Genomic DNA, 13,012 nt, shown 5'->3' with positions numbered 1-13,012 from the left:
TAATGCCTCCTATTTTTTTTTCTACGTTTAATTGTCAGGAAATTTAAATGCAATTACATAGGTTGAAAACCACAACATTGAGGATCATTTTGTCATTTTTCAATGCAATCTCCGCCCATCTCTACAGTTTTGGTCCATCTTTGAACAAGGGCATGTATCACAGCACGGTAAAAATCACAGCTCTGCTTCCTAAGCCATTGACGCACGGATGTTTTGACGGCCTCCTCATCTTCAAAATGAATCCCACGATGAGCTTCTTTTAGTGGCCCGAACAGATGGAAGTCTGATGGTGCCAGGTCAGGGCTGTATGGGGGATGAGGCAAAACTTCCCATCCAATTTTGACAATCTCGTCAGAGGTGTGACGACTGGTGTGTGGTCTTGCATTGTCATTCAAAAGAAGAACATCTGCCATTGATTTTGTTGGGCGAACTCGCTGAAGACGTGCTTTAAGTTTTTTGAGGGTTGTGACGTATTGAACAGAATTTATTGTGCATCCCTGCTCCAAAAAATCAACCAGAATCACACCCTCTGTATCCCAGAAAACTGTTGCCATAACTTTCCCTGCCGATCGCACAGTTTTGAATTTTTTCTTCCTCGGCGAGCTTGTGTGATGCCACTCCATTGACTGCCTCTTTGATTCGGGTTCAAAAAAATGCACCCATGTTTCGTCCCCGGTCACAATTTTTTTCAGAAACTCATCTCCCTCCAAACAGAAGCGCTGCAAGTGTTGGGAGGCTATTGTTTTCCTTGCCTCTTTATTCTGATCGGTTAACATTCTTGGAACCCACCGTGCACAAACTTTTGAGTACCCCAATTGTTTAATAATCGTGATCACACTGCCTTTACTAAGAGAAATAATGCGACACACTTCATCTGCAGTCACCCGACGGTCACCACGAATGATGTCATCAACTTGCTGAATGTTGTGTGGAGTCACTGCACTCACCGGCCTGCCGCTCTGCTTTCGTCAGTCAACAGTGTTTGCCCTTCAGCTTCCTTACAACGACAAACCCATCATCTAACAGTGCTGACATCCACTGTCACAACACCATACACCTTCTTCAGTCTTTCATGAATGTGTATGGGCGTTTCACCTTCTGCATTCAAGAATTCAATCACACAACGCTGTCTCAAACGAACATCGATGTCGGCCATCTTACAAACTTCTGCTGTGCTGCCACCTGTTGACACAGAAAGTTACTACTGCAGTGGATTGCAGAAGAAGGTTTGAGGAATGGCGCCAAATTCAAATTTTTCACTTAACTTAATTTTTTTTAAGTAGAAAAAAAATGGGAGGCATTACTTTTTGACCGACCCTCGTAGATGGTCACATGTGGTATAACATTTTTTTCTTTGTGTGTCTACCAAAATTTATGTTACACTTTTTGTCAGTTGTACAAGCCTTTGACACTTGTCACTAACCTTCTTTGTACATGATCAGTGTCTCTATGTAGCCTGACCAGATGCAGGTCCAACACACTCAAGGAGTATTCAAGTATGAAGGAAGGAAGAAAGGAAGGAAGGATGCAATTCAGAAATGGAGATTGGAGCTTGATTTCCTTTGGATAACAATGTTATTAGAGATGGAATACCATATCAAATTAATTAAGAACAAGGATGGAAATTGGCCATTCTGTTTCAAAGAATCATGCTACAGGGTTGCTCACATCATTGTGATGAGTGGCAAGCCGTTTTCGCTGGGACCACTTGTAAAATCATTCATGGTAGCAGTTGCAGGATGTTTGTTTCCAAGGGAGGTGCAGGGAGTTGAAAGGGTTTGCCTGTTGAAGCAAACATTGTCTCATCGAATCCTGGACATGGAAGCAGATTTAGAGACACAGCTCAGGAAAAAGGCGGAGAGCTTTGTTGCATTTTCGCTAGCACTTTGCATGGTGTTGACTTAGGAATATCCGGGATGGAATGTAACAATATTATGAGAAGGAAAGCTGCTACTCACCATACAGCGGAGGTGCTGCGTCACAGATGGGCATGACAAAAAGACTTCCACACCAACAGCTTTCAGTCAACAATAGACCCAATTATGTGGGTGCACCTGTGCACCCCCCCCCCCCCACACACACACACACACACACACACACACACACACACACACACACACACACACACACACACACACCTCCCCCCCCCCCCCCAACCACCACACACCACACACCAGCTGCATGAAACTCCGTGTGTGTGTGTGTGTGTGTGTGTGTGTGTGTGTGTGTGTGTGTGTGTGTGTGTCACGAAAGCTTTAAGTGTGAAAGTCTTTGTTGTCCCTATCTGCAACTCACCATCTCCACTATATGGTGAGTAGCAACTTTCCTTCTCATAATATCGACATTTGACTTAATCAATTTAGGAAAATCACTGACAACCTACATCCAGTGCATTAACCAATGCATCACCTCACTTGATATCAAGAAGTAGAGGTTTTTCCAAGTGATTTGCATGCATATTTGTTTTTTCTACAAACTGCAGTTTGTCACTAGCTCATCATGTATCGTAAAACAAGAATTGCTTTACCTACAATTAAGCCTATGTAGTTGCTCCATTTCCTATTTCCAAGATATTTGTGTGGTATGACTGAGCCTGTAGTCAATGCATACCACAGTTTTACTTTTCATAAATTGCACAACTTCGTGTAATTTATGTTAAGAAGAGCTAGTTGTCAATCTTTACATCTGGTTTATATTTTGGCAAGATTTGACCAGTTATTAGTGAATTTTTACCAGATAGGCCCTCTTATAGAAAGCTTTATTATCTGCAAAAAGCTTGAGATCTCATCAACCACAATTCACTAAATCATTGACTTTCAAGATTAACAACAATTATCTTATGTTTTGTATCTACCGCACAGTTTCTTGAGTATCTTCCGAATGTCCATATACCAAGAATCTCAGAGGGACAATTAACAGCTCCTTACATGTTTTTTTACATGACTTGGATACATTTGTTCTAGTCAACAGGGGTTTTGTTAGAAGCCATAAGTTATTTTTGTGGCCAACTGATGGCTGACAGAAGAATTCAGTTACAACTTTTATCCTAGTTCTGAATGTTAATCACACTCATACCTATTTGCATACCATTGATTTAAGATTGTTACCTACTGCTACAAATATATTTCACCACATTTACCATGTCATTTTAGTAAACAATAGAACCTGTTCTAAACATCTTGCTACTATCAATATTCTGCTTCCACCCACTCTCAGTACTGTGTATTAAGTGAGCCATACTGTTTTTAACAATGTTTTAATCTCAACAACAGACATATAATGTGTATTATTTTAATGGAAATTATGTGAACAATCAATGGATCATGGCACTAACTCACAACTGCTAGTTCCCTAGCAGAGGTGAAACATCTAAGGTCACACTATAATTTGCAGCCCCATGTTAACCACAAAGTTACTTTGAACACCAGTCCTTTACAAGTCCTACTGGAAGTGGCCCTTGCCATCCTTTGACATTTTAACTATCTTACCCAACCAGTTATCTGGGGACTAGTGTTTAGTGAGGACTCAAAACAAAGCTGGAACTCATCATTCCTCACACTTTGCCAGAGCCACTGATGTTACTACCTTAAACCTTTGGATTTATGGTCCAATATTTATCATCCTCACCCCACACCAATATACTTAGTTGAGTACAGCAGTTCCGATGTTCTTTCTTCTCAAAGTCCTTCAGGCATTATCAGATTGACAGTAGAAGGCTACTGTCAGGGAAGAAAATGTGTAGTACTGATCAAGGCAGTGCAGTTATTATAACACAGAATTCACTTTCATGAAGACTATGGTTCAAATATGCATCTGATCATCTTGGATAAGATCTTTCGTGATTTTCCTGAATTGATACGGGCTAACTTTGGGATGGTTCATTCGAAAGGACACACATGATTTCCTTCGCATTCCTTAAACAATCTAAGCTTGTGATCTGCCTCTAATAGCCTTTTTGTCGACGAGGTGTCAAATCCTAATCTTCCTTCCTTAAATGTGTGTGCTGAATAAGGATTCAATTGTTCTAAAAACTAAGGATTAATGGATCTCAAATATAATTCTGAAGAAATAGATGTGTAAGCTGTCACTAAACTCATGGTTACTGCACTCTACAGAATAGCATTCCCATACAAACAATTAAGACTACTGTATGACTAAAATTACTTGTTGGTTGATACTTCACACTCTGGAGCTGGTTGCCTCTTACCAGTGTGTTCAGTGTCACATCTCAACTGTTCATTACTGACAAATTGCCACAACAAACACCCAGTTGAATTCAAACTCCTTGTGAAACTTACTTTCTTGCTGTGGTTCAATACTGTATCAATCTTTTATTTTACATTTTATCAAACACACACACACACACACACACACACACACACACACACACACAGACAGACAGACAGACAGACAGAGAGAGAGAGAGAGAGAGAGAGAGAGAGAGAGAGAGAGAGAGAGAGAGAGAGAGAGAGAGAGAGAGAGAGAGAGAGAGAGAGGGGGGGGGGGGGGGGGGGGGAGTAACAAAATATGCACATTTCATACTAACCAAGCACTACTGGGTCCTTTTGCACAAGATGCAATTCAGAACCACATATACAGTTATCACCACCACAGATGTCGACTGAAATTAGATAAGGCTTGTACAACATTACATTAAGCCAATGTACTTGAAGGGAACAAATCACTGTTGTTGTTCTTCATAGTCATAAGTATAACATTGTACTGATAAGCAGTGGTGTTGTATAGTGTTCATGTTTCATGCCTCATAAATAGGTGGTTATGGGTATAAATCTTGCCAAGTGCTTTAAAACTGTTTATATTTGAATCTTTATGAAAACAACTTTTTTACTTTTATTCAATTAGCTGGTTTAAATCTAATTTCTTCTTCATAATTCTTTGCTGTGTTACTTTCATCATTGTACTGACTTCTTTATTTGCCTTGACTTTTTCCTTTCCATGATTCTTTTTTCATTTTGAAGCTTCCTGTGATACCTATTACCTGCAACTGAGTACTAACCAGTACTGTTCATTTGTTGGTAACATGTCAGCTTGTGTAACCAGTGTGAGGATAGGTCCAGGTGAAAATGAGAAAGTAGTTTGCTTTTAGTTCTGAAACAATTTTTTCTGTGGTGAATTTTCTCACTAAGGTTAGCTTTAATCGCTGTGAACAAAGCAAGTGTGATGAAAAGTTCTGCTACAGGTTGACTGGTGTTGTCTCAGTTATATTGCACATACAATATTTTTGTTAGGTTAGGACAAGAGGGCAAATTCAGTGCTAGAAAACAAATTATCTGCCACAGTTCAGTCATGGATCACATAAAGTCAGTTGTTGACAGAGCATCTCACATTCCTGTCATACCTCACAGCAGCTGCTTCCAACATTGCCCCATGTTACACCCAGGTAACAGCACTTAACAGACTTTACTGGCGAAGTTTGTGTGTCACATATAACCGAGCATTAGCAAGCAAGCAATGTACCAAAGCTGTAGTAGCAAGTGAGCAAAATCAACTACCAGTTTATTTTAACCAGACTACAGAAATTTATCTGTGATATTTCTGATATTCAATATCTCATTTCTTACAATGTATATGCTGTAGCAATTTTTAATTCCATCTCGTCTTCACTATGTTGCATAAAAAAATTTCACATGCAGTTAAATGTAACTCCGTCTCAAAGCAATAATCATGCACATAGATAAAATCTAAACCAGAGAGAGAGAGAGAGAGAGAGAGAGAGAGAGAGAGAGAGAGAGAGAGAGAGAGAGAGAGTTATGAGGAAAAGAAAGAAGTATTAGACATTAATGTATGATACTAACTCACCTCCTCTTTAATTGCCTGAGGATCAAATTCAGGAATGTATAACTGTAACCAAAAGAAACAGAGAAAAATAAAACTACTTTTGAAGACATGAAGATGATTAGCTTGATTACTATCACTGTAAAGGCATTACATGCACTGATTCTGTACATGAGAAAATTCTTAAATTTAGTATCAGCAGAATGTGTCCTATCACAGGCAGAGAAGAATGAGGTAATGTCACATGCCAAGTTAAAACATGGCTTCCAAGATTACATACTTTTCTCATTGTAGAAGTTTCACATTGTAATTAACGTCATTCATGCATTCATTCATTTGTACATTAGCTGAAAGAAATAAAAACTTTCAGGGATGAAGAACACCTCAAAATGTAGATTAATAGCCCCAAAGAAGCCACTGCAGACATCTTCTGTAAAGTATACTAAAGTATACTAATGATAAATAATTGAAACTAGTGCCGATCCTTTCGCACTAACAATTATGAACATGGGACAGTGACTACTTTGAAATAAAATACACTGGCTCTCCTCTTACACTACTAAACTGTGTTTTTATTTATTGCTCCAACTGAACATTTCTGTAACATTGTTCGGTACCTACATGCCGGCAAAGCCAAAACCACGTAGACATTGCATCCCTCAGTCCAAATATTTGTATAGATTAAAGGACTGCCTAAAAAGGTTTTGTAATAGCTGAGGATGTTCAATTTTCTGCCTAATGCCCACTGGAAACCTATTACAAACTCCATATATTGAACTCTATTCTGAAATTTGCACAATTATAGATACTTTATAATGATATTGCTCTTTCTTCAAGTAGTGTGGCTGTGATACTACAATACACTCTAATTAATTGTTAACCACATATTCCATTATGGAGTTCATTTATTAGCAACTAAGTACTTCATACTCTCGATCCTTGAAGAGGCTCTTCCAAGACTTCATGTAATGAGAGTCCACTGATATTTACTTCTGGAACTTTTTAAGTTATTCTCACTTTTTTTGCAACTACACAATGTGAGTCATCTTACTTTAGGTTAAGCTGTCTGTTGGGAACCAGTTATCAGGGCATCCTATTATCATCCTGGCAATGTGGTACGTGTTTGGGCCCTCCATCTGTTTACTGCTATCATACCAGAAGTGGACCAAACACTAAAACCTTAGGGCATCAAATTCGACATGATGTCATTTCTGAAGTATTATTTATTAATATGAAACTCTGCTGCCTGTTTTGATAACATCACTTCATAAATCTAGAGGGAATGCCTTTACCATCATTCCATTTTTGTTTCCCTGGTATAATTTAAAGATCTAGATAATTTATATCCTCAGTGGGGTGGCTTCCATGGCTCAACAATACAGGTAGCAGCACCGTACATGCAACCACACGGGAAGGTTATCTGTGGAGGCTAGTCAGTCTGTTCAATGTTCCATGGATCCTTTGTACCATTAAGATTAATAATAATGTGCCATGAGTTATTCCACATTCACAAGTGAATATGGATACATACTAATCATTTACAATGGTCTTTAAAAAAATTGTGTACATGTGTGTATATTAGTAAGTCCTAGCCACCGTTCCTTACACTCAGATAAATATAAATTCTTCCATGAAACTAAAGAAATTGTCAAGAAGAAAATTTTTCAGTTTTTATTGAAATTAGCTGTCTGACAGACAGTTTTTGTCACTGGATAGATGATCAAAGATTTTGGTGGCAGCATTGTGCACTCTTCTATGTGTTGAGAATAACCTTACCCTTATTGTGAAATCATGTTATTTTTTCTTCTGGAACTGTAGGTACGTACATCACTGTTCCTTTTGGACTGTAGTGGATTATTCACAAGAAATTTCATAAAGGAGTAGATATACTGTGAACAACATGGGTTAGCTCCACATAATATTCTTGTGCAAATGAAGACTCTTTCTTAAAGCTGAGTTACCCCAGAAGATTTTTCCACAAGACATTATTGAATTAAGATAAGCAAGACACATGAATTTACTGATTTGTTTCTCCCCAAGAACTGAAATGATTTGAAGTGCAAATATGAATGAACTAAGTCATTCTGTGTGTTCCAATTTTTTTTTTTTTTTTTTAATTTGAACTCTTCTCTACACAGAGATCCAAAAATTCTGAAGTTTCCATCCTAGTTGTTATTTCCTTAACATATGTTACACTTATCACTGCACAGTACCGCTAGGTTCGAGATTTGAAAATGATGTTTTTTTGAAAAGGTGAGGAAGAGTAACATATGGTTGCTGACAAGGGGGCAGCATCTATTTCAGTTGTTGCAGGCGCTACAATACACATGGTTGATTTATTTGGCATTGTAAAATTAGTCAACACGACACTGAATGAATGAAAGCAAAGATAAACTATAGCTGTTACATTTCTTGAGGACATGCTGATCTGCACCAAATCAGTCTTCAGAATGACAACAACAACAAAATTTAAAGGCTTTGCCAACTTCAAAAAAAAAAAAAAAAAAAAAAAATGCATGTAGGGTAATTTTTTGTCTAATTCTTCCAGTGCTGAGTTGTAAGTTCATATATGACTTTCTTTGTACACAAGCCTCTATGGAAGTCAAACAGAGCTCTTGTTAGAAGATCATGACAAATGTTGGTCTATATTTTACTACAATCTCACAAATTTTTATACAGGTAGAGGGGCTTGCAACTAGAGGTCACTTGCTTTACTGCACTTCTGCCAATGAATGATACTTCAGAACATGCCAGTATTTCGTAAGTAATATGGTGTGCAGAATATCTGGGTGTGAGGTGAGTGCTACAAAGTCAATTCAAAATTTTAGTACTTTGGTTGTAATACAGCCATAATCAGAAGAGTTATTTTATGTGAGATACCGAGTTTTCTTATATCTTTCATGTGTGGTAACGCAAAACATGTCAGCTAGAGAAGCATACAATGTCTGTCAAGTAAGTCTAATGCTTCTACTTTTGATGGTCTGTTTCCTATCCCTGTGTTATCAGCAAGTGTTAAGAAGAATGCACTGAACTTAATGGACAATGAATTCAATTCAATTTCATTTGCCTCACTGCTATGGTCACTATGGCACTGACCATTATTTGTCTTATTGAGTTTATTCATTTCATTCCAACATTCCATTTGTTTGTTCTTGAAATTTTCATTTTTTGTATATAGCATACAGATTTCATGTTTTTCGTGACATGGAAAAGTATTTTTAGTAAGTCTTTTTTTAAAGCTAATCCTCTGCATTAAATAAATCACTTTTCCAGGCACAATACAGTTTGACCTCAGGCATTCGCCATGTTTATCTCAACTAATCGTGAGAAAGGCATTGCAGATAAACCAGCTTATATATTGTTACCAGTTTTTTTTATCACTACTTGCTTATTCAGATACCTTGGAAATGGGAGCTTCATGATGAAGTTGTAATATGACATTGTAGAGGTTCACTTATGAAAAAAGCACTGTTATCATATGATACACATTCACAGTTGCAGTAGTTGCTTGAAAGATGGCAGCGAGGAGAAAGGTAAGGAGATGCATGGATCAATTACCGAAACAACAACTTCTAACATTGGCACTTGTTTCAAAGGCAATATGAACTTACAATACAGATGAATTTGACAATTTGAAATATACTTTATGCAAACAGAAACAGGGAGCCCTTTTGGATATCATGTCTCACTTTCTACACTTGCATCCTGAGTGAATGTGTGTTCCATACAACTAATGGGACAGTACTACTGTTGATTGGATTTTTTTCCTTCATCCTAAATCTTCCACCAGTTTTCAAATCATAGGTGACCTTGGAATGCAGCTGGATGATAGTTTTAGGTTTGTTGCGTTGTCTACAAATTCTACAAAGTAATCAGGCTTATCTGAAAAGAACTGGGTTCTATGACCTGATAACACTTGATACATTAACTTAGGAAATTTTCTTTTTGTTTCACACAGCCCAGACTGGTTGACAACATGGTACAGCTGGTGAAAAATGATTCATTTTGATCTGACTATTGGAGCAGCAGCAGTTTTTGGTATTATCTAGTAACATGATTTTCTCATCAGGGGGACTACACTAAAAACTACTTTGTTATTTGTAGTCAGTACTATGCCAAGGTCAAAGCATGCTATTGGCAACATGCATAAAAGAATTTGAGGGATTCAGGTAATTGTAAGGACATGCTACAGAAAGTAAGACCAGTACTCATGGAGTTTTCAGAGGTGTCCACCATTTAGCAGAACTCAGAGGGTTCTGAGCAACTATTATGATGTTTGAGATTAAATAAACACTACTTCAAAGAAAAATAATAAAAATATAGTAACTACATTCACATCTGATAAGCTATGCAATGAAGTGTTATCAAATATTTGAAAATATTTATATTTAGGATTGCTACACTTATTTAGATATAATATGATGAAAAATAGACATTAAAATAAATACTAAGCAAGAGCTTCAGAAATACATAACCAGTTTTATACCATTAATATACATACTTATTTAGATCACAATGTAGCTTTGAAAGTTTAATACAGGAATTTTTTTCATAATTGTGAATCCTTGAGATGAACTATTTGAGTAATATGAGACATTTGCACTGATAAAATTCAAAAAAGACCAACTCACATATTACTAAATAAAAACAACAAGAAAAGAATAATTTACCATGCTCTTTAAAATTTGTTATAGTAATTATCAGAAAATCATAAATCTGTTGTGGATGAGAAAATAATGGTAAGTACGGCTAGAATACATATTCAGTAAAACAAATACTTTCTTTGTTATTGTCAAAATTCTTAACTGAATTTTGAAGATTTTTAATCAAATTATAAATTGGCTTTGCATTTCCATTTGCCTTACAGCTTATAAGTTGCTTCTTGAGCATCCATATCAACAGTCAAGTAGTAGTCTGCAAATGTAACGGCTCACCTGCCACTATATCTTTTCTCCATGACTGCACTATCCTGGGGAAAATTCTTGTCTATAATTTTGTATTCTCTCAGTTGTTAAGATATTGAAGTGAACAATTTGAAACTTTCTAAACAACCTTCTCATCACAATTGTGCATTCCATCAATCTGCTTGTTTTGAAGAGCTATCAAATTCATAGGCCAACAAGGATATCCTCTTTGATTTTGATTCCCTCAACCATTGAATCTTTTCCCTTAAGGGCTTGCAGGTCTTACATTCAAAATATATTTTCTTTACAAAATTGTTCAGGATTTATGTAAGCATCACTTTAGAAAAAAATGTAAGGACAAATTACAAAACTAACTGAATCAAGATATTGAACTAGTATGACCTGGGCATTGAGTAATATTTCAATTATCTTATTTCTCTCTCGTCATACATCGTAACAGTTACACATACATGGGCAATAAAGGTCTTATTTTTTTCTTTCTAGGTGAGATTCAAAAACCAGAACTAAGGTGCAATTCTCTTCGGGATATTGATTATCAGTACACTGGAACTGATACAGGTTACATACTTTTCAGGTAATTTATATTTTCACTTGTACAAAGTGCTGGAAGACCATCACTGGGCTAAACTTCCATTTGAACCAGTTAAGCAACATACAGGCAAACCAATTACCTTACATAATCCAACAGGCAACAAATTTTTGGGAAAATGTTTATATACTTCCATATCTGAACTGTGTTGTACTCACAATGTTGTTTATAATTTCCTTTCAGCAAATATCACTGTGTGAAGATGTTTCACCATAAACACTTCTTTGGCATCCATGCTCCCTGCACTCATTTGTTTGATAATGCTATTTCGTACAGTTATTCAGTTCTGTGCATACCTAACAATCTGATAACTGACAGATTTTGTTTTCATTATACATCACAGTTACTGTGCTACAACAATTTAAGTAAATCATTGCACAAACTTTGTGTATGGTTGATTTCAGCTCATGCATCACAGCTTATGAAATGTAGTTAAAATATCACAATTTAAATAAAATTAAGAGTAGAGTAATATCTGATTTTGTTCTAGAGTTGTTGATTTTTATATCAGACCGTCTGATGATACACCCATTCCCGTCCCTGGGCATTGAGACTCATGTTGTCATAACAGTCATCAAATTTCATAAAAAGTTCGAGATATCGTAATGAGGTTTCTTGCAAATGTTACCACAGAAAGAGGCACATGTATTGTAAGGCACAGGTATTGTATCATAAATAATCAAAAATTTGGCCTCGACCAAGATAGGGAAGTAACTCGTCCACAGCTGTGAGAGGTCAATGGAATGGAACACGTAAATATGTCAACAGTGCTTCAGTAAAACTCCGGACCAAATTTAAACATATCTTCAGCATCCTGGGAGTGACTGAGCATAATGAATTAACTAGTTCACAGCAGGTAAGCAGTTGATGTGACCATCTGCATTCAGTCACACAAGATGAATGACAAATTCCACATCATATTACTTTATGAAGTACACTATGTGATCAGAAGTATCGGGACACTACCAAAAACATACAATTTTCATATTAGGCGCATTGACCTACAGCAAGGTATTCCATATCAGTACCTCAGTCCTCCTTAGATATCATGAGAGAGCAGACTGGGGCACTCCGAACGTTGTCAGGTGATTGGGTTTAACTTGTGTCATACATCTGTATATGAGATTTCCACACTCCGTAACACTGCTAGGCACACTGTTTCCAATGTGATAGTGAAGTGGAACCTTGAAGGGACACATACAGCACAAAAGCGTATAGGCCGACCTTGTCAGTTGGCTGACAGAGACCACAAGACAGTTAAAGAGGGTCATAATGTGTAATAGGTGACATGCATCCAGACCATCACACAGGAATTTCAAACTGCATCAGGATCCACTGGAAGTACTATAGCAGTTTAGCGGGAGGAGAGGGAATTTGGATATCATGGTTGCAAGGCTTCTCATAAGCCACACATCACACCAGTAAATGCCAGACAATGCCTCACTTGGTGAAAGGAGCAATAACACTGGATGACTGAACTGTGGAAAAACGGTGTGGAGTGAGGAATCGTGGTACACAACGTGGCAATCCGATACCGGGGTGTGGGTATGGCGAAAGCCTGGTGATCATCACCTGCTAGCATGTGTAGTGCCAACAGTAAACTTCGGAGGCAGTGGTGGTATAGTGTGTGTGTTTTTTAAGGAGGGGGCTTGCATCCCTTGTTGTTTTGCATGGCACTACAGCAGCACATGCCTACATTGGT

General features: G+C 37.4%; 1 protein-coding gene and 1 long non-coding RNA gene across 23 annotated transcripts in view; one reads left to right on the top strand and one right to left on the bottom strand.

Annotated features, from left to right (window-relative positions):
• LOC126295452 (zinc finger protein ZFP2-like) overlaps nt 1-13,012 on the bottom strand; it is a 909,451-nt gene that overhangs the window by 118,224 nt on the left and 778,215 nt on the right. For all 22 annotated transcript variants that reach the window (XM_049987955.1, XM_049987969.1, XM_049987970.1 and 19 more), the window contains one exon: nt 5,821-5,862. In XM_049987955.1, coding sequence (XP_049843912.1) covers nt 5,821-5,862 — 42 coding nt within the window. The remainder of the gene's footprint in view (nt 1-5,820; nt 5,863-13,012) is intronic.
• Nucleotides 11,812-13,012, top strand: part of LOC126295459 (uncharacterized) — a 1,097,875-nt gene continuing 1,096,674 nt past the window's right edge. The window contains exon 1 of the long non-coding RNA XR_007552493.1: nt 11,812-11,920. This is a non-coding gene — a long non-coding RNA (uncharacterized LOC126295459). The remainder of the gene's footprint in view (nt 11,921-13,012) is intronic.

This window comes from Schistocerca gregaria, chromosome 11 (genome assembly GCF_023897955.1).
Source record: "Schistocerca gregaria isolate iqSchGreg1 chromosome 11, iqSchGreg1.2, whole genome shotgun sequence".
Lineage (NCBI taxonomy): Eukaryota > Metazoa > Arthropoda > Insecta > Orthoptera > Acrididae > Schistocerca > Schistocerca gregaria.
The sequence above is the reverse complement of the archived record's forward strand: the minus strand, read 5'-3'. Positions and strand labels throughout refer to the sequence as shown.